At 47.3% G+C, this 28,000-nt stretch overlaps 2 protein-coding genes and 1 non-coding gene across 3 annotated transcripts in view; 1 reads left to right on the top strand and 2 right to left on the bottom strand.

Moving 5' to 3' along the window:
• On the top strand, positions 1–9,450 carry LOC141146185 (cathelicidin-6-like). Its single transcript, XM_073632918.1, has 4 exons — positions 1–262; positions 997–1,098; positions 3,492–3,563; positions 9,237–9,450. Exons 1-4 carry the CDS (start codon positions 23–25, stop codon positions 9,375–9,377), a joined length of 555 nt encoding a protein of 184 aa, XP_073489019.1. The 5' UTR covers positions 1–22; the 3' UTR covers positions 9,378–9,450.
• Positions 9,451–22,097: 12,647 nt separating this feature from the next.
• LOC141145626 (FAST kinase domain-containing protein 4-like) overlaps positions 22,098–28,000 on the bottom strand; it is a gene marked incomplete in the record, with an annotated part of 9,011 nt that continues 3,108 nt past the window's right edge. The window contains 3 exon segments of the mRNA XM_073632455.1: positions 22,098–22,212; positions 24,347–24,458; positions 26,152–26,401. Coding sequence (XP_073488556.1) covers positions 24,434–24,458; positions 26,152–26,401 — 275 coding nt within the window.
• LOC141146535 (small nucleolar RNA SNORA5) lies at positions 25,900–26,031 on the bottom strand. Its single transcript, XR_012244928.1, has one exon. It is a non-coding gene; the product is annotated as a small nucleolar RNA SNORA5 (small nucleolar RNA).

Below are 28,000 nucleotides of genomic sequence, written 5' to 3' on the forward strand. Positions count from 1 at the left end.
AGACTTGTAAAAAAAGAGGAAGATGGAAGTGCGGACCATAAATAGAGGTGGAATCAGACACATAAATCACCATTACGGAGGACACAAGATGAAGATCTGGCAGTGTGTGGTATGGCTCTGTGCGGTCACATTGGAGGTGTCTCACTCTCAGTCTCCAGATCAGGAAGAACGGATCAGAGAGGCCCTGGATCTCTACAACCAGAGAGAGGATGTCCTCTATTTCTATAAACCCCTGGAGGACCTTCCAGCCATACCTATGCAGGTAGAGTACAGGGCAATACATGAGGGAGGGATGGGGCCTTCAAGGGCAATACAATGGATGGGGGGCCTTCAAGGGCAATACACTGGATGGGGGGCTTCAAGGGCAATACACTGGATGGGGGGCTTCAAGGGCAATACACTGGATGGGGGGCTTCAAGGGAAATACACTGGATGGGGGGCTTCAAGGGCAATACACTGGATGGGGGGCTTCAAGGGCAATACACTGGATGGGGGGCTTCAAGGGCAATACACTGGATGGGGGGCTTCAAGGGTATTTGTATTCTTTCAAGGATTTTTCACTATGACTATAAATGTAATAATATGTCCATTCCTTAAAAATGTTCAGAAAAAGTAGAACCATTTATCCAACTGTCCATCCAGAGCCTCTGGTTTATAGACCAGATACATCCTAAATACAGAACCATTTATCCAACTTCCCATCGTGTGATCAAGACTGTCCGGGCTGGAGGACGTTTATTAATGATTATAAATAACAATATAATTTGGTAATGGGGGGAGATGTGATGATTGATTGATGACAGGTCCACTTTAATGTCACCCAAAAATCAGGAATAGTTACATTTACATTACAAGTCACATCTAAGGACTTATTTTTCTTTTTTATTAATCAAAAACTGCCAACTTCCTTTAAATCAATATTCCCGGATTACTTAGAGGTGACAAAAAGTCTGAAAAGTTTATCTGTATCCTTCCATCTTCCAAATCTTCTTCCAGGAGGAAACAAAGGATGAAATCCTGAGATTTGGAATAATGGAGACGAGGTGTCTGAAGTCGGAGGGAGGTGACGCAGCGCGGTGTGAATTTAATCTGGATGGGGTGAGTTTTATCTGAGAGGATTTCATGTGAAATGTGAAGTCTTTGTTTATGACGGAGAGCCACATGCAGATGACAGGTCACTCCTCTGATGATGAATGATACAGAATAATACAATGTAACAATATTATCACTTTGTATCTCTGAATTGGATAGTTTGTGTCAGCTTGATCCCTGTGGTAAATTCAGTTGATTGGATATGATTTGGAAAGGCACACACCTGTCTATAGAAGGTCTCACAGTTAACAGTGCATGTCAGAGCGCAAACCAAGCCATGAAGTCCAAGGAATTGTCTGTAGACCTCGGAGACAGGATTGTATGGAGGCACAGATCTGGGGAAGGGTACAGAAACATTTCTGCAGCATTGAAGGTCCCAATGAGCACAGTGGCCTCCATCATCCCTAAATGGAAGAAGTTTGGAACCACCAGGACTCTTCCTAGAGCGGGCCGCCCGGCCAAACTGAGCTATTGGGGGAGAAGAGCCTTAGTCAGGGAGGTGACCAAGAACCCAATGGTCACTCTGACAGAGCTCCAGCATTTCTCTGTGGAGAGAGGAGAACCTTCCAGAAGAACAACCATCTCTACAGCACTCAACCAATCAGGCCTGTATGGTAGAGTGGCCAGACGGAAGTCACTCCTCAGTAAAAGGCACACGACAGCCCCGCCTGGAGTTTGCCAAAAGGCATCTGAAGGGCTCTCAGATCATGAGAAACAAAATTCTCTGGTCTGATGAAACAAAGATTGAACTCTTTGGCCTGAATGGCAAGCATCTTGTCTGGAGGAAACCAGGCACCGCTCATCACCTGGCCAATACTATCCCTACAGTGAAGCATGGTGGTGGCGGCATCATGCTGTGGGGATGTTTTTCAACGGCAGGAACTGGGAGACTAGTCAGGATCGAGGGAAAGATGAATGCAGCAATGTACAGAGACCTCTTTGATGAAAACCTGCTCCAGAGCGCTCTGGACCTCAGACTGGTACGAAGGTTCATCTTCCAACAGGACAACGACCCTAAGCACACAGCCAATATAACAAAGGATTGGTTACGGGACAACTCTGTGAATGTCCTTGAGTGGCCCAGCCAGAGCCCAGACTTGAACCCGATTGAACATCTCTGGAGAGATCTGAAAATGGCTGTACACCGACACTCCCCATCCAACCTGATGGAGCTTGAGAGGTCCTGCAAAGAAGAATGGGAGAAACTGCCCAAAAATAGGTGTGCCAAGCTTGTAGCATCATACTCAAAAAGACTTGAGGCTGTAATTGGTGCCAAAGGAGCTTCACCAAAGTATTGAGGCTGTGATACTTATGTACATGGGAGGAGCCTGTGATACTTATGTACATGGGAGGAGCCTGTGATACTTATGTACATGGGAGGAGCCTGTGATACTTATGTACATGGGAGGAGCCTGTGATACTTATGTGCATGGGAGGAGCCTGTGATACTTATGTACATGGGAGGAGCCTGTGATACTTATGTACATGGGAGGAGCCTGTGATACTTATGTGCATGGGAGGAGCCTGTGATACTTATGTGCATGGGAGGAGCCTGTGATACTTATGTACATGGGAGGAGCCTGTGATACTTATGTACATGGGAGGAGCCTGTGATACTTATGTACATGGGAGGAGCCTGTGATACTTATGTACATGGGAGGAGCCTGTGATACTTATGTACATGGGAGGAGTCTGTGATACTTATGTACATGGGAGGAGTCTGTGATACTTATGTACATGGGAGGAGCCTGTGATACTTATGTACATGGGAGGAGCCTGTGATACTTATGTATATGGGATTTTTTGTTTAATTTGCAAAGATTTCAAACAAACTTCTTTCCCGTTGTCATTATGGGGGATTGTTTGTAGAATTTTGAGGAAAATATTGAATTTAATCCATTTTGGAATAAGGCTGTAACACAAAATGTGGAAAAAGTGAAGCTCTGTAAATACTTTCTGGATGCCCTGTATGTACGGCGTGTGGGCAATAAGGAACCACCCGTCCTGCTGCCACTCATATGGGTTACATGGTCAGCAGGAGGTCATACTTTGCATACAGTATGCAGCTAATTTGCTAGTTTGGCCCAACTAAATTATTTAAAGTTTAATTATACGGTGAAATCTACTTCTCAGGATTTCAGATAACTTAAATTCATATTCTTGCCTGCTTTTGCCCTGTAGATATTGTGACAGTATAGTAATTTCTTTGAGTGCTGAGTATGAGGGTCGGCCTGCTTTGATCACATGATCACTCCCAGTGTACCCTCCCTCCACTGACTTCCAATGATCTGGGAGAGGGGCGGGCACAGACAGCAGATTATTTGGAGTGTCGGTTTTAGAAGATCGGTGCTATGGTATAGGTGAGAGACATTCATCTGTTATTTTATCTGAATACGCAGGAAGTTCAAATCTGTGATCTGAACCTGACTGCACCCGGCAAAGAGAACATGCAGTGTGACATCATAACCAAGGTAAGTGACCGACACAAAATCCATCCTCACCCCCTGCTGGAGGACTCTGCTCCTCCCTCTATAACTCTCCTCTCCTGAAATATTCTGCACTGCTGGAGGACTCTGCTCCTTCCTCTATGACTCTCCTCTCCTGAAATACTCTGCACTGCGGGAGGACTCTGCTCCTTCCTCTATAACTCTCCTCTCCTGAAATACTCTGCTCTGCTGGAGGACTCTGCTCCTTCCTCTACCCAACTCTCCTCTCCTGAAATACTCTGCTCTGCTGGAGGACTCTGCCCCTTCCTCTAATTCTCCTCTCCTGAAATACTCTGCACTGCTGGAGGACTCTGCCCCTTCCTCTAATTCTCCTCTCCTGAAATACTCTGCACTGCTGGAGGACTCTGCTCCTTCCTCTATAACTCTCCTCTCCTGAAATACTCTGCTCTGCTGGAGGACTCTGCTCCTTCCTTTATAACTCTCCTCTCCTAAAATACTCTGCACTGCTGGGGGACTCTGCTCCTTCCTCTAACTCTCCTCTCCTGAAATACTCCGCACTGCTGGAGGAGGAGGACTCTGCTCCTTCCTCTATAACCCTCCTCTCCTGAAATACTCTGTACTGCTGGAGGACTCTGCTCCCTCCTCTTGGGGGTCCTCCTCAAAGTCCATACCAGACCCTTATCCGAGCACGCAGCCCGGTCGGTCAGGAAAGGGGGTGGGGATGAGCGAGTGCCCCCCCCTCCTGAACTGTACCAGGCCTCATGCCCTTAACATGGGGGGGTTGGTGCTTTAGGGCAGGGGGGCGCCCAGGCGGGCTCCCCACCCCAAAGCACCTCGTCCCCATGTTGATGACAAGGGCCTCTTCCCGACAACCCTGGCCGTTGGTTGTCGGGGTCTGCAGGCGGGGGGCTTATCGGAATCCAGGAGCCCCCTTTAATAAGGGGGCCCCCAGATACCGGCCCCCCCACCCTATGTGAATGAGTATGGGGGTACATCGTACCCTTACCCATTCACCGGGGGGGGGAGTGTCAATAAAAAAAACACAGTAGACAGGTTTTTAAAGTGATTTATTAGGCAGCTCTGGGGGTCTTCTTCCAACTTCGGGGATCCCTCAGGCCTCTTCCCTCTCTCCAGTGTCGTCTCCGTGCTCTCTGGTTCTTCTCCGGTGCCTTCTTCCTTCTGCCGGGCTCCTCCGCTATCTTCTGCTCTTTTGCTAGCCGAGAAGCCCGGTCTTCTGTGACATCTTCTTCCCTCTTCTCTTCCTGAGATGTTGACACGACGCTCCCTCTCGCTGTAATGCCGTGCATGTCCCGGGACTGTGACATCATAAGGGGGCGGGGTCACCGGTTGACATCACCCGGTGGCCACGCCCCATGCCTATATATTTCGTTGCGGACCTCGCTCACGGCATTACAGCGAGAGGGAACGTCGTGTCAACATCTCAGGAAGAGAAGAGAGAAGAAGACGTCACAGAAGACCGGGCTCCTGCGCTAGCAAAAGAGCGGCAAAAGAGCAGAAGATAGCGGAGGAGCCCGGCAGAAGGAAGAAGGCACCGGAGAAGAACCAGAGAGCGCGGAGACAACACCGGAGAGAGGGAGAAGAGGCCTGAGAGACCCCGAAGTTGGAAGAAGACCACCGAAGTTGGAAGAAGACCCCCAGAGCTGCCTAATAAATCACTTTAAAAACCTGTCTACTGTGTTTTTTTTTATTAACACTTTTTCCCCCCAGTGAATGGGTAGGGGTACGATGTACCCCATACTCATTCACATAGGGTGGGGGGCCGGGATCTGGGGGCCCCCTCATTAAAGGGGGCTCCTGGATTCCGATAAGTCCCCCGCCTGCAGACCCCGACAACCAACGGCCAGGGTTGTCGGGAAGAGGCCTTTGTCATCAACATGGGGACGAGGTGCTTTGGGGTGGGGCACCCCCCTGCCCCAAAGCACCAACCCCCCCATGTTGAGGGCATGCGGCCTGGTACGGTTCAGGAGGGGGGGCGCTTGCTCGTCCCCACCCCCTTTCCCGACCGGCCGGGCTGCGTGTTCGGATAAGGGTTTTGTATGGACCTTGAGGGGGACCCCCCACGCTGTTTTTTGGCTTAGGGGTTCCCCTTAAAATCCATACCAGACCGAAGGGCCTGGTATGCTCCTGGAGGGGAACCCATGCCGGTTTTTTATTTAAAATGTGGCGTGGAGTTCCCTCTCATGATTTATACCAAACACAGTGCCTGGCATTGGCGGAGGTCCAAGTCGGATCCCCGTTCAATACGAGTCGGTACCCTGTCGGGTTGCTATGGAAATGGCAAACCGCAGCTAAACGCAACCGCGTGTAAACGCAGCTAATCGCACTGTACAAATGCAGCTGATCACAATGCCTGGAGTCTTGAATTTCACAGAAAAAAAAAAACATGCTTTTAACTGCGGCAGAATAGCCGTCCGTGTGAAAGGCGCCTTAGTATACATAAGTACATATGGTGGCAGCAAAAGAAAAGATCACATATATGCTAGAAGAGGAAAAGGATCCTGGACAGCCGCACTCAATGAAGAAAGGCATCTTTATTGGACAAAAATAGATAAAATCCAAAATACAGTTACTTCAGAGGTGGATGGCACAGGGAAAATCGCTAACGCGTTTCACATAGCTGAGCTATGAGTAAGCATCAGTTCATGTGAAACGCGTTAGCAATTTTCCCTGTGCCATCCACCTCTGATGTAACTGTATTTTGGATTCGATCTATTTTTGCCCAATAAAGATGCCTAAAAGTAGTTTAACTAAAACAATTTTAGCATGGATCGTAATCTACTCAAAAGATTGCCTCATACATTGTATAAAAGAGGATAAAACCAACTTAGACCGGGTTAGTATAAGATGACCTCAGATTAAAAAAAAAAAAAAAAAAAAAGGTCTTAATTATCATCAAGAGTATAGTTTTTAAATAAAAAAATAAATAAAAAATAAAAAAATAAATAATTTATTATAGAATCTAAAATATAAAAATCTTATACTACATATTGGAACGATGTACAGTTGGTATAATGATAACCAAGGAAATAAAAGTTCTGCTACAAGAACTATATAAAGAGTAAATTGAAAGAGGAGAGAGAATAGGGGGGAAAAAGTAGAAGCGAGAAAAAAGATAAAAGAAAAAATAATTTTACGTAGGAGAAAAAATAGATAGAGAAGAAAGAAATGAGAGGTAGTCGGGGGTCCCCGGGGTATTACATGGTAATAATAAACACATTCCATGAATGCAGAGAATGGGAGTAGGGCTGCAACTAGCGATTATTTCCATAATCGATTAGTTGGCCGATTATGGTTTCGATTAATCGGATGCATTTTTTATGCTTTTTTTTTGGCCAATTTGTAAATAAATACCTTTTTTCTTGATGCAAATGGGATGGATACTCATGACCTTACCAGGCCATGGCTTCCTGAAAGTCCCTACCTCCAGAAACCCCCCTCTTCTTTATTGGCCGATTTGTTGTTGGGCAGATAAAAAAAAAAAAAAAATCGCTGCAAAAACGCACTACATGCTTTTCTGCAGCTTCTCCATTGAACGCTATCGAACCAAAAAAAACAAAAAGCACCGTTTTGCGTTTGAAAAAAAGTCCCTGACCCTTTCCAAATAAGCAGCGGCGTGAACGTGTTCCATAGGTAGCCATGTTCAAAGAACTGCAGTGCGTTTTCTGCAAAAAAGCACCAAATAACGCATCAGTGTGAACCAGGCCTGAGACGTTTAGTAGCAGCAGCAGCAGGCTTTGTTAAATATAAGGCACAATAATGGTAAAAGTTTACTTTAAATGTAATGCCTTCTATTACCTCCAGTCTATCAGCCCCCCACCTTCTCTGGGTTCAGATGCTGATCTTCCCCACACACAGTCTTAAAAGTGATAAAAAAAAACAGAAAAAAACAACAAACATGTTATACTTACCTCCTCTGTGTAATGGTTTTGCACAGAGCAGCCCCGATCCTCCTCTTCTAGGGTCCCCCCACCGACGCTTCTGGCTCCTCCTGCCTTCAGAGTGCCCCAATAGCAAGCTGCAAAGTATAGTATATAGAGTGTCCCTATCAGGGCCGTCTGTAATATTGATTTTTTTTTTGGGCCCCCCTCCCCCCATGCAATTTCACTCCCCACCTGCTCTGAGACATACAATAAATAGCTAGACTTAAAATCAGTTTACTGTATCAGATCAGACAGCAATTGCCAGCGGTTACGGCATATCATTACTGCTTACTGACTGGTTGCTAGAGGTTACAGCATATCGTTACTGCTTACTGACTGGTTGCTAGAGGTTACACTGTATCGTTACTGCTTACTGACTGGTTGCTAGAGGTTACAGTGTATAGTTACTGCTTACTGACTGGTTGCTAGAGGTTACAGTGTACCATTACTGCTTACTGACTGGTTGCTAGAGGTTGCAGTGTATCATTACTGCTTACTGACTGGTTGCTAGAGGTTACAGCATATCATTACTGCTTACTAGAGGTTACAGTGTATTGATACTGCTTACTGACTGGTTGCTAGAGGTTACAGTGTATCATTACTGCTTACTGACTGGTTGCTAGAGGTTACAGTGTATCATTACTGCTTACTGACTGGTTGCTAGAGGTTACAGCACACATTACGACTCACTGATTAGTTGCTAGAGGCTACAGCAAATGATTTCTGCTTGTTAATTGGTTGCTAGAGATTACTGTACAGTAATACTTCTCACTGATTGGTTGCTAGAGGTTACAGCACATCATCCCCTCACTGCAGGGGGGCATGATGTACATATGAATGCCGCCTTTATTTACATATCAATGCCGCCGACTGACTGACGCTATTTACATATGAATTCCGCAGCATTTACATATGAATGCCGGTAATTTACATGTAAACACAGGGTCTGCAGGTGAGTCATCTGTACACAACAATAGGGCAGAGCTGGGCAGCATTAGTAGCAGCACTTCACACTGAGATATCAGGACACAGCACGGGACTAAAACTCAAGGGACAAGGGAATTTAAACTGGGATAGTTGGCAAGGATGAGGCAGCTGCTTTGGGCCCCACAACAATGACAGGGCCCAGGGCGGCTGCCCCTTTTGCCCTGCCTTAAAGATGGCCCTGGTCCCTATAGCAAGGTTAAAAAAAAAAATCTGCCTTTAGAACCAACTCACTTCCTGCCCAGGACTACATGTCCCATGAGGCATTGCTCCTCACACCATTCACATGTTCTCAGGGTTCTCAGGCACTTACTGACATGCATGGATGGTGTACTGAGCTGTGTGTGCGCTGCACTGTATTTCCTGATATGTAAACAAGTAATGCATTCTGTATGCAGGCCAACTAATCGGCTGGCCGATTAATCGATTATGAAAAATAGTTGAAAACTATTTTCATTATCGATTAGTTGTTTTTCGGCCCTAAATGGAAGTATAAATCCAGGTTACCCCGAGGTCTTAGTAGGAAGGTCGGTTTATTTTTAACAGCGAGAGACAGAATAACAGCAACAAAAAAATCCAGAAAAACGCATTTCAAAAAAAGTTATAAATTGATTCGCATTTTATTGAGTGAAATAAGTATTTGATCCCATGACTTGGTGGCAAAACCCTTTTTTTTTTTTCAACAGGGTGGTGACATTCCCGGGCCCCTCCCCCCCCGAATGTAAATCCAAATTCTAATGTAATTATTGGGAAATCTCACTTTCTCCTTCAGATTTCGAGGGTGAGACGCGCTGGCAAACCCCCCCGCAGACCACCCGTCAGACCCCCCCGCAGACCACCCGTCAGACCCCCCCGCAGACCGCGCTTTCCAGGCTTTAACAGCGGTATTGCAAGCGTACCAGGCTTGCAATGAAGAGAAGAGAAGTGGATTCCATGGAACGTTCTCTATTAAATGTCACATAAAGGAGTAAAATAAAGAATGAAAATGATGTGACTCTCAGAATTGTCATTGATGCACCAGATCCGGGTTATAATGTATGGTGGGGGGATGGGTACATTTTGGCTCTCATTGCCGGTCCAATACACACCATTGTCTTCAACCATGAAAAGACGATCGTCCCATTTCTTCATGTCACTCATTATCCACCAATGTATGAAATCTGATTTGTGAGTAAAAAAACATTGTGTGAAGAGAATCCTTCCTATCCTATATTATATCCTATTCTATATACCATCCTTCCTATCCTATATTATATCCTATTCTATATACCATCCTTCCTATCCTATATTATATCCTATTCTATATACCATCCTTCCTATCCTATATTATATCCTATTCTATATACCATCCTTCCTATCCTATATTATATCCTATTCTATATACCATCCTGCCTATCCTATATTATATCCTATTCTATATACCATCCTGCCTATCCTTTGGAATGCCCGCTCTGTCTGCAACAAACTCACTTCTCTCCATGACCTCTTTATCGCTAACTCATTTAATCTACTCACCATTACTGAAACCTGACTTCATGAATCTGACACTACTTCTCCTGCTGCCCTCTCCCCATGGTGGCCTTCTTTAGACTCACTCCCCCAGACCCAATGGACGGAAGGGAGGGGGAGTGGGAATCCTACTAGCCCCACAGATCCGGGTTATAATGTATGGCGGCGGGGGGGGGGATGGGTACATTTCAGCGGGCATTGCCGGACCAATACACACCATTGTCTTCGAATTGAGTTGGGAGCACCAGGCTACTTATTATGGGAAGACTCGCCAGGTTGCAACACAGGATAGACTCAAATTGCATTTTGTCTGTAGAGGCGTCATGGAACAGATCCCATATCCCCCCCCCCCCCAGGGACATTACTCCAGGACAAGTCTGGTGTTTTAACCACGTGACCTCCGGAAGATTTACCCCCTTCATGACCAGGCCATTTTTTTTTTTTTGCCAATACGGCGCTGCGTTACTTTTAACTGACAATTGCACGGTCGTGCGACTTTGTACCCAAATAAAATTGATGTCCCCCCCCCCCCAACACAAATAGAGCTTTCTTTTGGTGGTGTTTGATCACCTCTGCGTTTTTTATTTTTAGCTCTATAAACAAACAAAAAAAGATGGAAAATTAAAAAAAAAAATTTTTTTTTGGCTTTCTGCTATAAAACATACGATCAAAATGAAAAAAAAAATCGAATTTCTTCATCAATTTAGGCCAATATGTATTTTGCTACATATTTTTGGTAAAAAAAAAAAAAAATCCCAATAAGCGTATATATATTGATTGGTTTACATGAACATTACAGCGTCTACAAACTATGAGATATATTTATTGAAATGTATATATATTTTTTTGTTTATACTAGCACGAGCGGCGATCAGCGACTTTATTGCGGGACTGCGATATTGCAGCGGACATTCTGACACTTTTTTCTTCGCATTCTTTTATTTTAAGAATTATGAAATATTAAAATGTAAAACATACAAGAAGCACTTACAACTAATAACAGGGATATACTGTACACTATATTACCAAAAGTATTGGGGCGCCTGCCTTTACACACACATGAAATTTAATGGCATCCCAGTCTTAGTCCGTAGGGTTCAATATCGAGTTGGCTCCGCCCTTTGCAGCTATAACAGCTTCAACTCTTCTGGGAAGGCCGTCCACAAGGTTTAGGAGGGTGTCTATGGGAATGTTTGACCATTCTTCCAGAAGCGCATTTGTGAGGTCAGGCACGGATGTTGGACGAGAAGGCCTGGCTCGCAGTCTCCGCTTTAATTCACCCCAAAGGTGTTCTATCAGGTTGAGGTCAGGACTCTGTGCAGGCCAGTCAAGTTTCTGCACCTCAAACTCTCTCATCCATGTCTTTATGGTACTTGCATTGTGCACTGGTGCGCAGTCATGTTGGAACAAGAAGGGGCCGCCCCCAAACTGTTCCCACAAAGTTGGGAGCATGAAATTGTCCAAAATGTCTTGGTATGCTGACACCTTAAGAGTTCCCTTCACTGGAACTAAAGGGGCCAAGCCCAACCCCTGAAAAACAACCCCACACCATAATCCCCCTCCACCAAATGATTTGGACCAGTGCACAAACCAAGGTCCATAAAGACATGGATGAGTGAGTTTGAGGTGGAGGAACTTGACTGGTCCTGACCTCAACCCAATAGAACACCTTAGGGATGAATTAGACTGCAAGCCAGGCCTTCTCGTCCAACATCAGTACCTGACCTCACAAATGCTCTTCTGGAAGAATGGTCAAACATTCCCATAAACACACTCCTAAACCTTGTGGACAGCCTTCCCAGAAGAGTTGAAGCTGTTATAGCTGCAAACGGTGGGCCAACCCAATATTGAAAACTACGGACTAAGACTGGGATGCCATTAAAGTTTATGTAAAGGCAGGCGTCCCAATACTTTTGGTAATATAGTGTGTATACGTATATATATGAGCAATAGAATAAAAATAAAAATTTTCCATGGTAACTGACACTTTTTGGGAACCATTGACACTAATACAGCGATCAATGCTAATACTATGCACTGTCACTGTACTAATGACACTGGCTGGGAAGGAGTTAAACATCAGGGGCGATCAAAGGATTAAATGTGTGCCTAGCCAGTGTTTATGTGTACAGTGTTTGGCCCTTTTACTAAGGGAACTGATGGATTTTATTCCCTGCTTTGCAGGAACACAAAATCCATCTCTTTCCCCCTGTCAGAACGGAGATCTGCCTTGTTTACATAGGCAGACCTCTGTTCTGTGTGTTTTACCGGCGCTCGGCGGGTGCCGGCGGACATCCAGTGCCCGGCCCCTTGCAGATCAGCTTCTGCTGGGTTTAATTCCAGCAGAAGTGGCGTGCACGCGCCCCCTGCAGGCGGAAGTGCAGAATCACATAAATATACATGATCCTGCACAGGTGAGAAGTCTGCTAAATCTGCTATGAGGTGGTCCTGAAGTGGTTAATACCATTCATAAAACACTCCAGATTCCAGGCTCACCTAATTTGAACACTTAAGCAGATGTACATCCTGGCTAATAGCAGGCTGATGTTATCGCCCTATGGTAGAGTAGTTTAGCTTGTAGACAAGCAGAATACATGGGGGGGGGGGGATAATAATTCGATCTCCTGCAGATGGTGTAAGTTTTGCCCACTTACAAAGAAATGAAGGGTCTATAATTTTTATCATAGGTGTATTTTATATGGTAGAGACAGAATATCAACCAAAAATCCAGAAAAAAACATATGATACAAATGTTATAAATGGAGTTGCAGTTCAGTGAGTAAAATAAGTATTTGAAGCCCCAAGCAAAACATGACTTGGTACTTGGTGGAGAAACCCTTGTTGGCGATCACAGAGGTCAGACGTTTCTTGTAGTTGGTGACCAGGTTTGCACACATCTCAGGAGGGATTTTGGTCCACTCTTCTTTACAGATCTCCTCTAAATCCTTAAGGTTTCTCAGCTGTCTCTTGCAACTCAAAGTTTCGGATCCCTCCGTAAATTTCCTATAGGATTAAGGCCTGGAGACTGTCTAGGCCACTCCAGGACCTTCATCTGCTTCTTCTCGAGACACTCCTTTGTTGCCTTGGCCTTGTGTTTTGGGTCATTGTCATGCTGGAAGACCCATCCACGACCCATCTTCGGTGTTCTGGCTGAGGGAAGAAGGTTCTCCTCCAAGATTTTCAAGACCATCAGCCAAGATTTGTACTTTATGAGAGACAACACTGATCTATCTTATTTAACAAGTAAAAAGGCGCAATGCTCAGTTACTTCAATATTACTCATATATGGTCCATAATAGTCCAAAAGGCAGATATCAGAGAAGAAAGATTAGGTGAGTCGGTCAGGGCTGCCACCAGAGGAGACCAGAAGCAAATTCCAGGAGAGAAACAAGAAGAGGAGAGTATATCAAAAACACTTTATTGTAAAAACAAACATCCACTCAGGTGGAAGTAAATGGCGTTGGGTACAACTCTGGGATGAGCAGGTGGGACTACAGGTAGCGGAGAGTCTTCTTCTAGCTGGCAGGAAGCAGCACGTCAAATCCCAGGGTCGACGAGAGCGGTGAGACGTCGGGTCCTTGCGGAGTAACACCGCTGCAGCTTCAGAACTCCCGTCTGGTCACCGCAAAAGATGGAGGACGGCCGTGCGGCGTGGGAGCCAAAACGAGGCTTGGATCGCAACGCCATTTACTTCCATGTGAGTGGATATTGTTTTTACTATAAAGTGTTTTTGATACATTGTCAGAGGTGCCCCTCTCCTTGTTTCTGATCCATCTTATGACCATTGACTGGACTTTGTTGAAATCACAGAACTCAGGACCGGACCTTTTCTAGAACTTTTTTTTACAAGTTAAAATCAGTATTTTTTTGCTAGAAAATTACTTAGAACCCCCAAACTTATATATATATATACACATATACATACACACACATACATACAGTCGGGACGGAAAGAATTCAGACCCCCCTTAAATTTTTCACTCTTTTTTATATTGCAGCCATTTGCTAAAATCATTTAAGTTCTTTTTTTTCCTCATTAATGTACACACAGCACCCCATATTGTACACACAGCACCCCATATTGTACACACAGCACCCCATATTGTACACACAGCACCCCATATTGTACACACAGCACCCCATATTGTACACACAGCCCCCCATATTGTACACACAGCACCCCATATTGTACACACAACACCCCATATTGTACACACAGCCCCCCATATTGTACACACAGCACCCCATATTGTACACACAGCACCCCATATTGTACACACAGCCCCCCATATTGTACACACAGCACCCCATATTGTACACAAAGCACCCCATATTGTACACACAGCACCCCATATTGTACACACATCACCCCATATTGTACACACAGCTCCCCATATTGTACACACAGCACCCCATATTGTACACACAGCACCCCATATTGTACACACAGCACTCCATATTGTACACACAGCACCCCCATATTGTACACACAGCCCCCCATATTGTACACACAGCACCCCATATTGTACACACAGCACCCCATATTGTACACACAGCACCCCATATTGTACACACAGCACTCCATATTGTACACACAGCCCCCCATATTGTACACACAGCTCCCCATATTGTACACACAGCTCCCCATATTGTACACACAGCACCTCATATTGTACACACAGCACCTCATATTGTACACACAGCCCCCCATATTGTACACACAGCACCTCATATTGTACACACAGCCCCCCATACTGTACACACAGCCCCCCATATTGTACACACATCACCCCATATTGTACACACATCACCCCATATTGTACACACAGCCCCCCATATTGTACACACAGCGCCCCATATTGTACACACAGCATTCCATATTGTACACACAGCCCCCCATATTGTACACACAGCACCCCATATTGTACACACAGCCCCCCATATTGTACACACATCACCCCATATTGTACACACAGCCCCCCATATTGTACACACAGCCCCCCATATTGTACACACAGCCCCCCATATTGTACACACATCACCCCATATTGTACACACAGCCCCCATATTGTACACACAGCACCCCATATTGTACACACAGGCCCCCATATTGTACACACAGCACCCCATATTGTACACACATCACCCCATATTGTACACACAGGCCCCCATATTGTACACACAGCACCCCATATTGTACACACATCACCCCATATTGTACACACATCACCCCATATTGTACACACATCACCCCATATTGTACACACAGCCCCCCATATTGTACACACAGCACCCCATATTGACAGAAAAACACAGAATTGTTGACATTTTTGCAGATTTATTAAAAAAGAAAAACTGAAATATCACATGGTCCTAAGTATTCAGACCCTTTGCTCAGTATTTAGTAGAAGCCCCTTTTGATGAGTCTTTTTGGGAAAGATGCAACAAGTTTTTCACACCTGGATTTGGGGATCCTCTGCCATTCCTCCTTGCAGATCCTCTCCAGTTCTGTCAGGTTGGATGGTAAACGTTGGTGGACGGCCATTTTTAGGTCTCTCCAGAGATGCTCAATTAGGTTTAAGTCAGGGCTCTGGCTGGGCCATTCAAGAACAGTCACGGAGTTGTTGTGAAGCCACTCCTTCGTTATTTTAGCTGTGTGCTTAGGGTCATTGTCTTGTTGGAAGGTAAACCTTCGGCCCAGTCTGAGGTCCTGAGCACTCTGGAGAAGGTTTTCGTCCAGGATATCCCTGTACTTGGCCGCATTCATCTCTCCCTCGATTGTAAACAGTCGTCCTGTCCCTGCAGCTGAAAAACACCCCCACAGCATGATGCTGCCACCACCATGCTTCACTGTTGGGACTGTATTGGACAGGTGATGAGCAGTGCCTGGTTTTCTCCACACATGCCGCTTAAAATTAAGGCCAAAAAGTTCTATCTTGGTCTCATCAGACCAGAGAATCTTATTTCTCACCATCTTGGAGTCCTTCAGGTGTTTTTTTAGCAAACTCCATGCGGGCTTTCATGTGTCTTGCACTGAGGAGAGGCTTCCGTCGGGCCACTCTGCTATAAAGCCCCGACTGGTGGAGGGCTGCAGTGATGATTGACTTTCTACAACTTTCTCCCATCTCCCGACTGCATCTCTGGAGCTCAGCCACAGTGATCTTTGGGTTCTTCTTTACCTCTCTCACCAAGGCTCTTCTCCCCCGATAGCTCGTTTGGCCGGACGGCCAGCTCTAGGAAGGGTTCTGGTCGTCCCAAACGTCTTCCATTTAAGGATTATGGAGGCCACTGTGCTCTTAGGAACCTTAAGTGCAGCAGAAATTTTTTTGTAACCTTGGCCAGATCTGTGCCTTGCCACAATTCTGTCTCTGAGCTCTTCAGGCAGTTCCTTTGACCTCATGATTCTCATTTGCTCTGACATGCACTGTGAGCTGTAAGGTCTTATATAGACAGGTGTGTGGCTTTCCTAATCAAGTCCAATCAGTATAATCAAACACAGCTGGAGTCAAATGAAGGTGTAGAACCATCTCAAGGATGATCAGAAGAAATGGACAGCACCTGAGTTATATATATGAGTGTCACAGCAAAGGGTCTGAATACTTAGGATCATGTGATATTTCAGTTTTTCTTTTTTAATAAATCTGCAAAAATGTCAACAATTCTGTGTTTTTCTGTCAATATGGGGTGCTGTGTGTACAATATGGGGGGCTGTGTGTACAATATGGGGTGCTGTGTGTACAATATGGGGTGCTGTGTGTACAATATGGGGTGCTGTGTGTACAATATGGGGGGCTGTGTGTACAATATGGGGTGCTGTGTGTACAATATGGGGTGCTGTGTGTACAATATGGGGTGCTGTGTGTACAATATGGGGCGCTGTGTGTACAATATGAGGTGCTGTGTGTACAATATGGGGTGCTGTGTGTACAATATGGGGCGCTGTGTGTACAATATGGGGTGCTGTGTGTACAATATGGGGTGCTGTGTGTACAATATGGGGTGCTGTGTGTACAATATGGGGTGCTGTGTGTACAATATGAGGTGCTGTGTGTACAATATGGGGTGCTGTGTGTACAATATGGGGTGCTGTGTGTACAATATGGAGTGCTGAGTGTACAATATGAGGTGCTGTGTGTACAATATGGGGTGCTGTGTGTACAATATGGTGTGCTGTGTGTATAATATGGGGGGCTGTGTGTACAATATGGGGAGCTGTGTGTACAATATGGGGTGCTGTGTGTACAATATGGTGTGCTGTGTGTATAATATGAGGTGATGTGTGTACAATATGAGGTGCTGTGTGTACAATATGAGGTGCTGTGTGTACAATATGAGGGGCTGTGTGTACAATATGGGGAGCTGTGTGTACAATATGGGGAGCTGTGTGTACAATATGGGGGGCTGTGTGTACAATATGGGGCGCTGTGTGTACAATATGGGGTGCTGTGTGTACAATATGGGGGGCTGTGTGTACAATATGAGGTGCTGTGTGTGTACAATATGGGGTGCTGTGTGTACAATATGGGGGGCTGTGTGTACAATATGGGGTGCTGTGTGTACAATATGAGGTGCTGTGTGTGTACAATATGGGGGGCTGTGTGTACAATATGGGGTGCTGTGTGTACAATAAGGGGTGCTGTGTGTACAATATGGGGTGCTGTGTGTACAATATGGGGTGCTGTGTGTACAATATGGGGTGCTCTGTGTACATTAATGAGGAAAAAAATGAACTTAAATGATTTTAGCAAATGGCTGCAATATAACAAAGCGTGAAAAATTTAAGGGGTTCTGAATACTTTCCATCCCCACTGTATATATAACTTTTCGAAGACCCCTCTTATACAGTGAGGGGGGGGGAGTATTTGACCCCCTGCTGATTTTGTAAGTTTTCCCACCGACAAAGAAATGATTAGTCTATAACTTTATTGGTCGGTTTATTAGAACAGTGAGAGACAGAACAAAAATATCCAGAAAAACGCATTTCAAAAAAGTTATAAATTGATTTGCGTTTTAAATGAGTGAAATAAGTATTTGACCCCTTCACAAAACATGGACTTCATACTTGGTGGAGAAACCCTTGTTGGCAAGCAGAGGTCAGACGTTTCTTGTAGTTGGCCTCCAGGTTTTCACACATCTCAGGAGGGATTTTGTCCTCTGCAGATCCTCTCCAAGTCATTAAAGGTTTCCAGGCTGACGTTTGGTAAGTCGAACCTTCAGCTCCCTCCACATATTTTCTATGGGATAAAGGTCTGGAGACTGGCTAGGCCACTCCAGGACCTTAATGTGCTGCTTCTTGAGCAACTCCTTTCTTGCCTTGGCCGTGTGTTTTGGGTCATTGTCATGCTGGAATACCCATCCATGACCCATTTCCAATGCCCTGGCTGAGGGAAGGAGGTTCTCACCCAAGATTTGATGGTACATGGTCCCGTCCATCGTCCCTTTCGATGCGGTGAAGTTGTCCTGTCCCCTTAGCAGGAAAACCCCCCCAAAGTATAATGTTTCCACCTCCATGTATGACAGTGTTCTTGGGGTCATAGGCAGCATTCCTCTTCCAAACACGGCGAGTTGAGTTGAGTTGATGCCAAAGAGCTCGATTTGGTCTCATCTGACCACAACACTTCCCCCCAGTTCTCCCCTGAATCATTCAGATGTTCATTAGCAATCTTCAGACGGACCTGTACATGGGCTTTCTTGAGCAGGGGGGCCTTGCGGGGGCTGCAGGATTTCAGTCCTTCACGGTGTAGTGTGTTACCAATTGTTTTCTTGGTGACTATGGTCCCAGCTGAGATCATTGACAAGATTCTTCCGTGTAGTTCTGGGCTGATTCCTCACCGTTCTCCATGATCATTGAAACTCCACGAGGTGAGACCTTTCATGGAGACCCAAACCGAGGGAGAGTGACCGTTATTTTGTGTTTCTTCCATTTGCGAATAATCGCACCAACTGTTGTCACCCTCTCACCAAGCTGCTTGGCGATGGTCTTGTAGCCCATTCCAGCCTTGTGTAGGTCTACAATCTTGTCCCTGATATCCTTGGACAGCTCTTTGGTCTTGGCCATGGTGGAGAGGTTGGAATCTGATTGCTTCTGTGGACAGGTGTCTTTTATACAGGTAACAAGCTGAGATTAGAAGCACTCCCTTTAAGAGAGTGCTCCTAATCTCAGCTTGTTACCCTGTATAGAGAAGAAACACCTGGGAGCCAGAAATATTGCTGATTGATAGGGGATCACATACTTATTTCACTCATTAAAATGCAAATTTATAATGTTTCTGAATATTTTTGTTGTCATTCTGTCTCTCACTCTTAAAATAAACCGACCATAAAAATTATAGACCGATCGTTTCTTTGTCAGTGGGCAAACGTAGAAAATCAGCAGGGGGTCAAATATTCCCCCCCCACTGTACGCTATATATATTCTTTTTATTTGCCATTCTTAATTTAAAGGGGAAGTTCTCTGGTGTCCTCTGTGACAGACCCCGATTATCTATAAATCAGAAGAAGGTTCGACCTTCCCAAAACCTAATCCGGCTTTCCAATACAGATACGTTTTATTATCAGATCCATAGTTTAGGATGTTAAAAAAAAAAAAAAACACAAACACAAAATCAGTCTTTACATCGGTCTTTATCGTTTTTTTCTTCCATTGCACTCATTTCAAAATAAAATACAGATAGTCTTAAAATATAGATCCGGCCTCAAACCCCCCCCCACCCCGCCCCCTCGGAGCCAGACACCTGGCAGCAAGGGGGAATAAAGATACATATATACACGTCGGTCTTGGTCTGGTTGGGCTTCCTCACTGCGCCATGTCTTCCGCCATCACCTTCTTAATCTGATCCTTCAGGAAACTTTGCTTCTCCCACTCCGACTTTAATTCCTGCCAATCGTAATAAGGCACCTGCCAGGGAGGACGGGAAAACGGTCAGAGACGGAGATCGGGTCTAATGAAGCCTTTCCCAACCTTCCCCCCACCCCAGAGGAACCCCTACCTAGATCTCAGGAAACCCCAACTGAAATCTATATCTACAGATCACTGTACGGTTATAGATGGAATAAAAGAACAAATAGAGCACAAATAAAAAGGACTTCAGAGGGTACAAGGATCACACAAAATAAGAGTATCGCTCTTTGTTGATACAAATTTATTACACATTCTCTCACTTTTTAATCAGAGTATAAAATCAGGTCAATGAAACTCCTGGGATATTGATCTGGTCAGGTAAGTATCAGAGGGGGGTTGTTGATCAGTTTCAGCTGCTTTGGCGTTAATGAAATCAACAACAGGTCCACTAGATGGGCAACAATGAGACGACCTCCGAAACAGGAATGGTTTTACAGGTGGAGGCCACTGACATTTTTTTCCATACTCATCTTTTCTGACTGCTTTTCACTAGTTTTGCATTTGGCTAGGATCAGTGTCACTACTGGTAGCATGAGGCCATACCTGGACCCTACAGAGCAGGGGTGGGCAACCTGGGACCCTCCAGCTGTTGCAGAACTACAAGTCCCATCATGCCTCTGGGAGTAATAGTAACTGCCAGCCTTGCAATGCCTCATGGGAAATGTAGTTCCACAACAGCTGGAGGGCCCCAGGTAGAGCGCCAGCTGCTGGAGGGGAGGGGGGGGGGGAGAAGAGCGCCAGCTGCTGGAGGGGAGGGGGGGGGGGAAGAGCGCCAGCTGCTGGAGGGGAGGGGGGGGGGGGGAAGAGCGCCAGCTGCTGGAGGGGAGGGGGGGGAGAAGAGCGCCAGCTGCTGGAGGGGAGGGGGGGGGAGAAGAGCGCCAGCTGCTGGAGGGGAGGGGGGGGGGGAGAGCGCCAGCTGCTGGAGGGGGGGGGGGGGGAGAAGAACGCCAGCTGCTGGAGGGGAGGGGGGGGAGAAGAGCGCCAGCTGCTGGAGGGGAGGGGGGGGGGAGAAGAGCGCCAGCTGCTGGAGGGGAGGGGGGGGGGAGAAGAGCGCCAGCTGCTGGAGGGGAGTGGGGGGGAGAAGAGCGCCAGCTGCTGGAGGGGAGTGGGGGGGAGAAGAGCGCCAGCTGCTGGAGGGGAGTGGGGGGGAGAAGGGCGCCAGCTGCTGGAGGGGAGGGGGGGGGAGAAGGACGCCAGCTGCTGGAGGGGAGGGGAGAAGGGCGCCAGCTGCTGGAGGGGAGGGGAGAAGGGCGCCAGCTGCTGGAGGGGAGGGGAGGGGAGAAGGGCGCCAGCTGCTGGAGGGGAGGGGAGAAGGGCGCCAGCTGCTGGAGGGGAGGGGAGAAGGGCGCCAGCTGCTGGAGGGGAGGGGAGGGGAGAAGGGCGCCAGCTGCTGGAGGGGAGGGGAGGGGAGAAGGGCGCCAGCTGCTGGAGGGGAGGGGAGGGGAGAAGGGCGCCAGCTGCTGGAGGGGAGGGAGGGGAGAAGGGCGCCAGCTGCTGGAGGGTAGGGAGGGGAGAAGGGCGCCAGCTGCTGGAGGGGAGGGAGGGGAGAAGGGCGCCAGCTGCTGGAGGGGAGGGGGGGGAGAAGGGCGCCAGCTGCTGGAGGGGAGGGGGGGGAGAAGGGCGCCAGCTGCTGGAGGGGAGGGGGGGGAGAAGGGCGCCAGCTGCTGGAGGGGAGGGGGGGGAGAAGGGCGCCAGCTGCTGGAGGGGAGGGGGGGGGAGAAGGGCGCCAGCTGCTGGAGGGGAGGGGGGGGGAGAAGGGCGCCAGCTGCTGGAGGGGAGGGGGGGGGGAGAAGGGCACCAGCTGCTGGAGGGGAGGGGGGGGAGAAGGGCGCCAGCTGCTGGAGGGGAGGGGGGGGAGAAGGGCGCCAGCTGCTGGAGGGGAGGGGGGGAGAAGGGCGCCAGCTGCTGGAGGGGAGGGAGGGGAGAAGGGCGCCAGCTGCTGGAGGGGAGGGGAGAAGGGCGCCAGCTGCTGGAGGGGAGGGGAGAAGGGCGCCAGCTGCTGGAGGGGAGGGGAGAAGGGCGCCAACTGCTGGAGGGGAGAAGAGTAGGGTGCCAGCTCCTGGAGGGGAGGGGAAATAGGCGAGTATTGTGCTTATTTCTCTACCCACAGGTAACCCCTGCACTGCAGGCCGGTGTTCTTACAGATTCCCAGGGTTTGGCTTTAATAATGAGGATCACATAACATTCAGGTAGTTTTCAACAGCCTCCAAACCCCAGACTTACCTCCACCACTAGGAATCCAGCTGCCCGCAGATGCCGCCGGTTCATGGCGTATCGCCCCAGCACGTCCTTTCCACGGAAGGTGAAGTGTGAGAAATCCCGACTCACAATGGCAAACCTGAGAAGAGAAACAGAATCCGCGTCACAAAGTGAAACTGATCATTTGAGAGGAGTACTGAGGCCGGGTGATAGGATGTTTTCAAAAAGCTATGTACAGCCCCCCTGCCAGGCCCCTCCCACCAGCACGTGATCTGCCTGCATTGTATAGAGACCTACAGCACCCTGCCGGCCCCTCCCATCAGAGTTTTCTTTTTGTGGTATTTAATTTAATCACCACTGGGGTTTTTTATCTTTTGCTAACCCAAAAAAAAAAAAAATAGTAGACAGTCCAAGGTATTTAGTAAGAGGCATGGCAAGTTTTTTAAAGTTGTAATTTTTTGTCACTTTTTTTTTGAAAATGAAGAAATTGAATAAAATGTTTTTCTTTCACATTTTTTACATATGGTCACTAGTGCAGTACAGAGTCATCATATGACTGACATCATAGTGGTGATCGAGGACACCGACTGGTATGTTAAAAAAAAAGATACATTTTTTGAAAATAAAAGAAATTAAAAAAACTTTTTTTCTCTTCACAATTTTTTTTTTTTTTATTCCTTACATAGGGTCACCAATGCAGTAGAGCGTTTTCATATGAAAGGTGTGGCAGTGATCAGGGATACTGGCGTGAAAGTATGTAAAAATATATAGCTATATTTTTGTTTCCAATTTTTTTTTTATTCCTTTTTTTTTTTTGTACTTTATTTTTTTTTTTTTTTTTTTACACGCTGTGACCAGAGCAATAGTGTGTTAGTAGTACAGTGGTACTATGGTCTCGGGAAGTGACCAAGATTTTTGTTTTTCTCTTACACATTATGATTGCTATGGGTGCTCAGCCTGTGGCCCTCCAGCTGTTTGTGGGACTACAAGTCCCATGAGACATTGCAAGGCTGCTGACCGTTACAAGCCTGACTTCCAAAGGCAGAGGCATGATGGGAGTTGTAGTTCTGCAGCAGCTAAAGGGCCACAGGTTGAGCACCCATTATACCAATGAATTTTATTAGTATAAGCAACCATTTTTACTTCATGAAACTGGTTCATTCGGTGTGTTTTGTTGCGATTAGCTGAGATTGGCCAAAGCGATGCACATGATACAGATGGGCTGTGATTGTCCCTGTCCGTACCATGTGATTACAGTGACCAATCACAGCTAGCAACACAACTGTACACAATGGATGGCATGAAAGGAAACCATCCATTGATTACAATTGTCATGTGATATGCTGTGATTTGCCTGTCTGTACCATGTGATTACAGTGACCAATCACAGCTAGCAACACAATTGTACACAATGGATGGCATGAAAGGAAACCATCCATTGTTTACAATTGTCATGTGATCTGCTGTGATTGCCCCTGTCTGTACCATGTGATCACTGTGACCAATCACAGCTAGCAACACAATTGCACACAATGGATGGCATGAAAGGAAACCATCCACTGTTTTTAATTGTCAGGTGATATGCTGTGATTTTTCCTGTCTGTACCATGTGATCACTGTGACCAATCACAGCTTGCAACACAATTGCACACAACAGCTGGCGTGAAAGGAAACCATCCATTGCTTACAATGGTCATGTGATCTGCTGTGATTGGTCACAGCAATCACATGACACGGGCCGGTGTAGTGATCAGTCTGTGTCTGGTGGACACAGGCGGTGACAGATCGCGCCGTATCGCCTTCTGAGAGGACCTCATATGATCTCCACTCAGGAGAAACATCCCACCCGGCTGGAAGGTGTGAAGGCTACATTCACACGGGTGGGCGTGGATGGCTGGTTGCTCAATGGCGCCTCTGGATGCAACCACGCTCTGTGCTATGGTAGCATACAAACTAGCCAATTAGCTGTGGCCAAGTTTGGGTGATGACCAGAACATCGGTTGCGTCCAGGGTCAGTTGGAGGTTCCATTTGCTTGCAACCTCTCAGGTGAACAGTTACATATGGACAATGGAGGCACCGGCCATTGAACTGTACAGAGTACAAATGCTGGTTGCATGCAGTGTGGGCAGCATTCAGAACCTGCCGGCAAGAATCTACCAAGTTGCCACCAGGTGAACGAAGCCTCAAGCATCATTATTGATTGGCTGGTTGTGTCAAGCTTTCCTCGGATGCAACCAAATGAGGGCTCATTAGTGCCGATTTTGTTCCTCACCTCCTCGCCCCCTCCGGCAGGGGTTGGGTCCCTCCAGACTGCGGATCGTGGGGGTCCTCGGAATCCTTCAGGGCTAAGGCTTTAAGGTCAGAATCTAGGACAACCTGGCCGTCTAAACAAAAAGGAGGAAATAAACAGGATTAATGCCACTAAAGAAATATTCATAGAAGAGAACAGAGCACAGCGATCAACAGAAGTTTCTAGGCAAAACTGAGGACAACGGAAATTTTTGGGTGGGGAGGAGACCCCCATGCACACGGCTGACCTCAAATAAAGCCACCGGTGGATTCCTGTATTTGGAAACCTATCCAACGCAGGTCTGCAAAATCCTATTGGCTTCAGTAGGACATGGCAGCACAGAGGCCACGTATGACCTGAGTCCATCGCCTTTCCTTAGATGTAACATGTGCCGATATTGTAGGCCTTAACCACTTGATCTCCAGGAGATTTTACCCCCCCCCCCCCCTCATGGCCAGAGATATATATATATAAAATTTAATAATTTTTATTAGTTTAAACCACTTGACACCCAAGGTACTTACATGGACATCCTCGGGTTTCAGTCATTATATTGGGATGATGCCTGCACCTACAGGCATCATCCCAATATCGATCTTTTCAGCTGGCGATTCTCTCTTTTTTCTTTTTTTTTTTTTGCAGAAGTGATCCGAGTGGCTAATTAGCCACTCAATCACTTTTGTGGGTGGCGGAAGGGGCTCCCACCCACCTCCGCTAGGCTCTCCTGTCCCATGGCGGTGCCCAGGAGCAATGCGGCCGGCGGCGATGGCAGCCCAGTACAGAAAGAGGAACTGACGTTGTTCCTTCTCTCTGTAACCTTGGAAACCGGGAGCGACGAGCAGTTTGTCACTTCCGGTTCCAGCCACTTTATTTACCTGGCCATCAGCGGCCAGGAAAGCAGCTGATCAGAGCGATCTGTGTCGGATCTGCTACGTGTGAGACCAGAGCAGAGGTTTGGGGTCTAATAGAACCCAGATCTCTCCATAAAGAGGACCTGTCATGGCCCGTGCTGTCACAGGGGATGTTGTTCATCGCATCGTGATAGCAATAAAGTTAGTACAAAAAAAAAAAAAAAAAAAAAAAAAAAAAGGGGGGGGGGGGGGGGGAGTGTATAAAATAGATATTAAAAAAAAAGAAATAATTAAAAACACCCCCGTCCCACCGTGCTTACGCGCGAAAGCATATGCAAACGGTGATCTGTTGTGCAAATACCGTGTGACATAAAAATTTCAACATCCACCATTTTATTCTATAGGGTCTCCGCTAAAAAGAAAAAAAGGTAGATTTTTTACATGTCAGAAGTGTCAGAAATGTCCCGGATGGCAAGAATACCGGGGAAAAAACATTATGTTATACAGAACGTAAAGAAGTAAAAATTACAAAACATATAAAGATATACACAAGAATGACGACTAAAGGGGAGTCATATACATAAATGTGTAGATAAAATAAAGGAGAAATGAACTAGAAAATTAAGCAAAGATCATGTATGAAGGTCTAAAATAAAAAATTAAAAAAACTATTATTTTGGGGTCCAATGTCTGTAGCACAATTTTATCCTCACATTCTACGTAGAGAAAACGAGGCCCATGAGCTACAGGACTCTGTAGCAGCCCATTGGCCAGCGGCCGCCAGGAGTGGGCGGGGCTGAATATGACGAGGCTGCAGAATGTGTTTATTAACAGGTCTATTCAAAAATCAACGTATTTTGACCCTAATAATGACATACAATCCTCCTGTCAACAAACCTCATTGTATAAGCAAAGCCACCCCCCCCCCCTCCTCACCTAAGCTCCAGCCGTAGACGGTGGACCACGCTGTAGTTGCAGGTCCCGGCGTCCGGAAAGACTTTGTTCAGCGTCTCTATGACGGCGCTCTGCAAGGCGCGGGCCTTCGTGGGCTGGGTCCGGCTCTGCAGGGTTTGCAGGACATCGTCGGGAAGCAGCGGGCCCCGATAATCCGGGCTCTCCAGCTGCGCCGTGGCGTTTATGTGCATCAACTTCAGGCAATGGTTAACAGATCTTCCCTCATTTACCGCTGTGGAAATAAAAGAAAGTACGGAATGTGACAATGAGGCTCATTACAGTCATATCATAATATATACTACAGAATAGGAACATTCACACTTCCAACCAAACATGCCTTATAAATACCGTATTCTAGATCTTCTATTGGTGGTCATGTGACCACTCGCTCCCCTCGAATCCCTACACTACCCAGGGCTGGGGACCACGATCCTCAATACCCTCTGGGAGAAAGCCGCTGCTGACTACGGGAGGTACCGGCTCACTGTGTCTTCTACCACCAATCCTAGATATGAAAACTGACCACACCGGCATGGACCGGCTTCCATGCATCACATCCTCAGACTGAAACCAGAGGTGTGTCCCCCCCCCCCCCAAAGTAATGTCCCCTGCACACCACCAACCCCCCTAACACACACACACACTATTGTCCTTTGTCATCGCCACACACACACACACACACACACACACACAGTGACTTCAGCGCCTGTTGCCCCCCAGTAATGTCCCCCCCCCCCCAACAGTGTCCTCTTCGTCCTTATAGCAGTTTATTTGTCACCCCCTCACACAAACAGTATAACCCCCCCCGCCAGTAATGTCCTCTCCCACTCCCTCCCTTTCCAAAGCAGTTTCCCCTGCCCCACACAGTAGTGTTCTTTGCCCCCTACACACACACACACACACACTAGTGTCCCCCCATAGCAGTTTCCCCCCACAGTAGTGTCCCCTGTCCCTCTGCCCCCCCCCCCCATTAGTGTCCCCTGTCCCTCTGTCCCCCCCCCCAATAGCATTTTCTCCTCCCTCAACAGTAGTGTCCCCTGCCCCCCTTTGTCCACAGTAGTGTCTTCTGCCCCCATTCTCGTCACGCCCCCACCCCGTAGCAGTGCCCCCTCCCCACTGTAGCTTCCTGTGCCCCCCATAGCAGTGTCCTCCACCCCCCCAAAGCAGTGTCCTCTGGCCTCCTCCATCCACCACAGTAGTGTCCTGTACCCCCCAAAATAGTGTCATCTGACCCCCTTCACATCACTCCCCCCCCCCCACCCCCATTTGTAGTGTCCTCTGCCTCCCCCCAAAGGAATGTCCTCTGCCCCCTTCATATCACTCTGCCCCCATTATAGTTACCTTTGTCCCCCCCTATGCATAGCAGTGTCATGTGCCCCCCGAAAGCAGTGCCACCTGTCACCTTCACATCATTCCCCCCCACCCCCACCCGAAGCAGTGTCTTCTGTCCCGCTTAACATAGCCCCCCCTCCCAAGTTGTAGTGTCCTCTGCCCCCCCCCCACTCCATTGCAGTGTCCTCTGCCCCCCCCCCCCCCATAGCAGTGTCATCGGTCCCCTTTACACTGTAGTGTCCACTATAATCCCCCCACCAAAGCAGTGTCCTCTGCCCCCCTTCACATCACTCCCCCCCCCCCCTCCTCCATTGTAGTGTCCCCTGCCCCCTGAAAGCAGTGTCATCTGTCCCCTTCACATCATCCTCCTCCCCGTAGTGTACCTCCAGCACTCAGCAGTTACATCCCTCACCAGCCGCTGGCATCTTCTTCCAGGCCACTTCCGGATACCAGGTCTCAGGATTCGCCCGTGTAGGGGACCAATTCATTCAGCACATGG

The sequence above is a fragment of the Aquarana catesbeiana genome, linkage group LG05 (assembly GCF_042186555.1).
Source record: "Aquarana catesbeiana isolate 2022-GZ linkage group LG05, ASM4218655v1, whole genome shotgun sequence".
Lineage (NCBI taxonomy): Eukaryota > Metazoa > Chordata > Amphibia > Anura > Ranidae > Aquarana > Aquarana catesbeiana.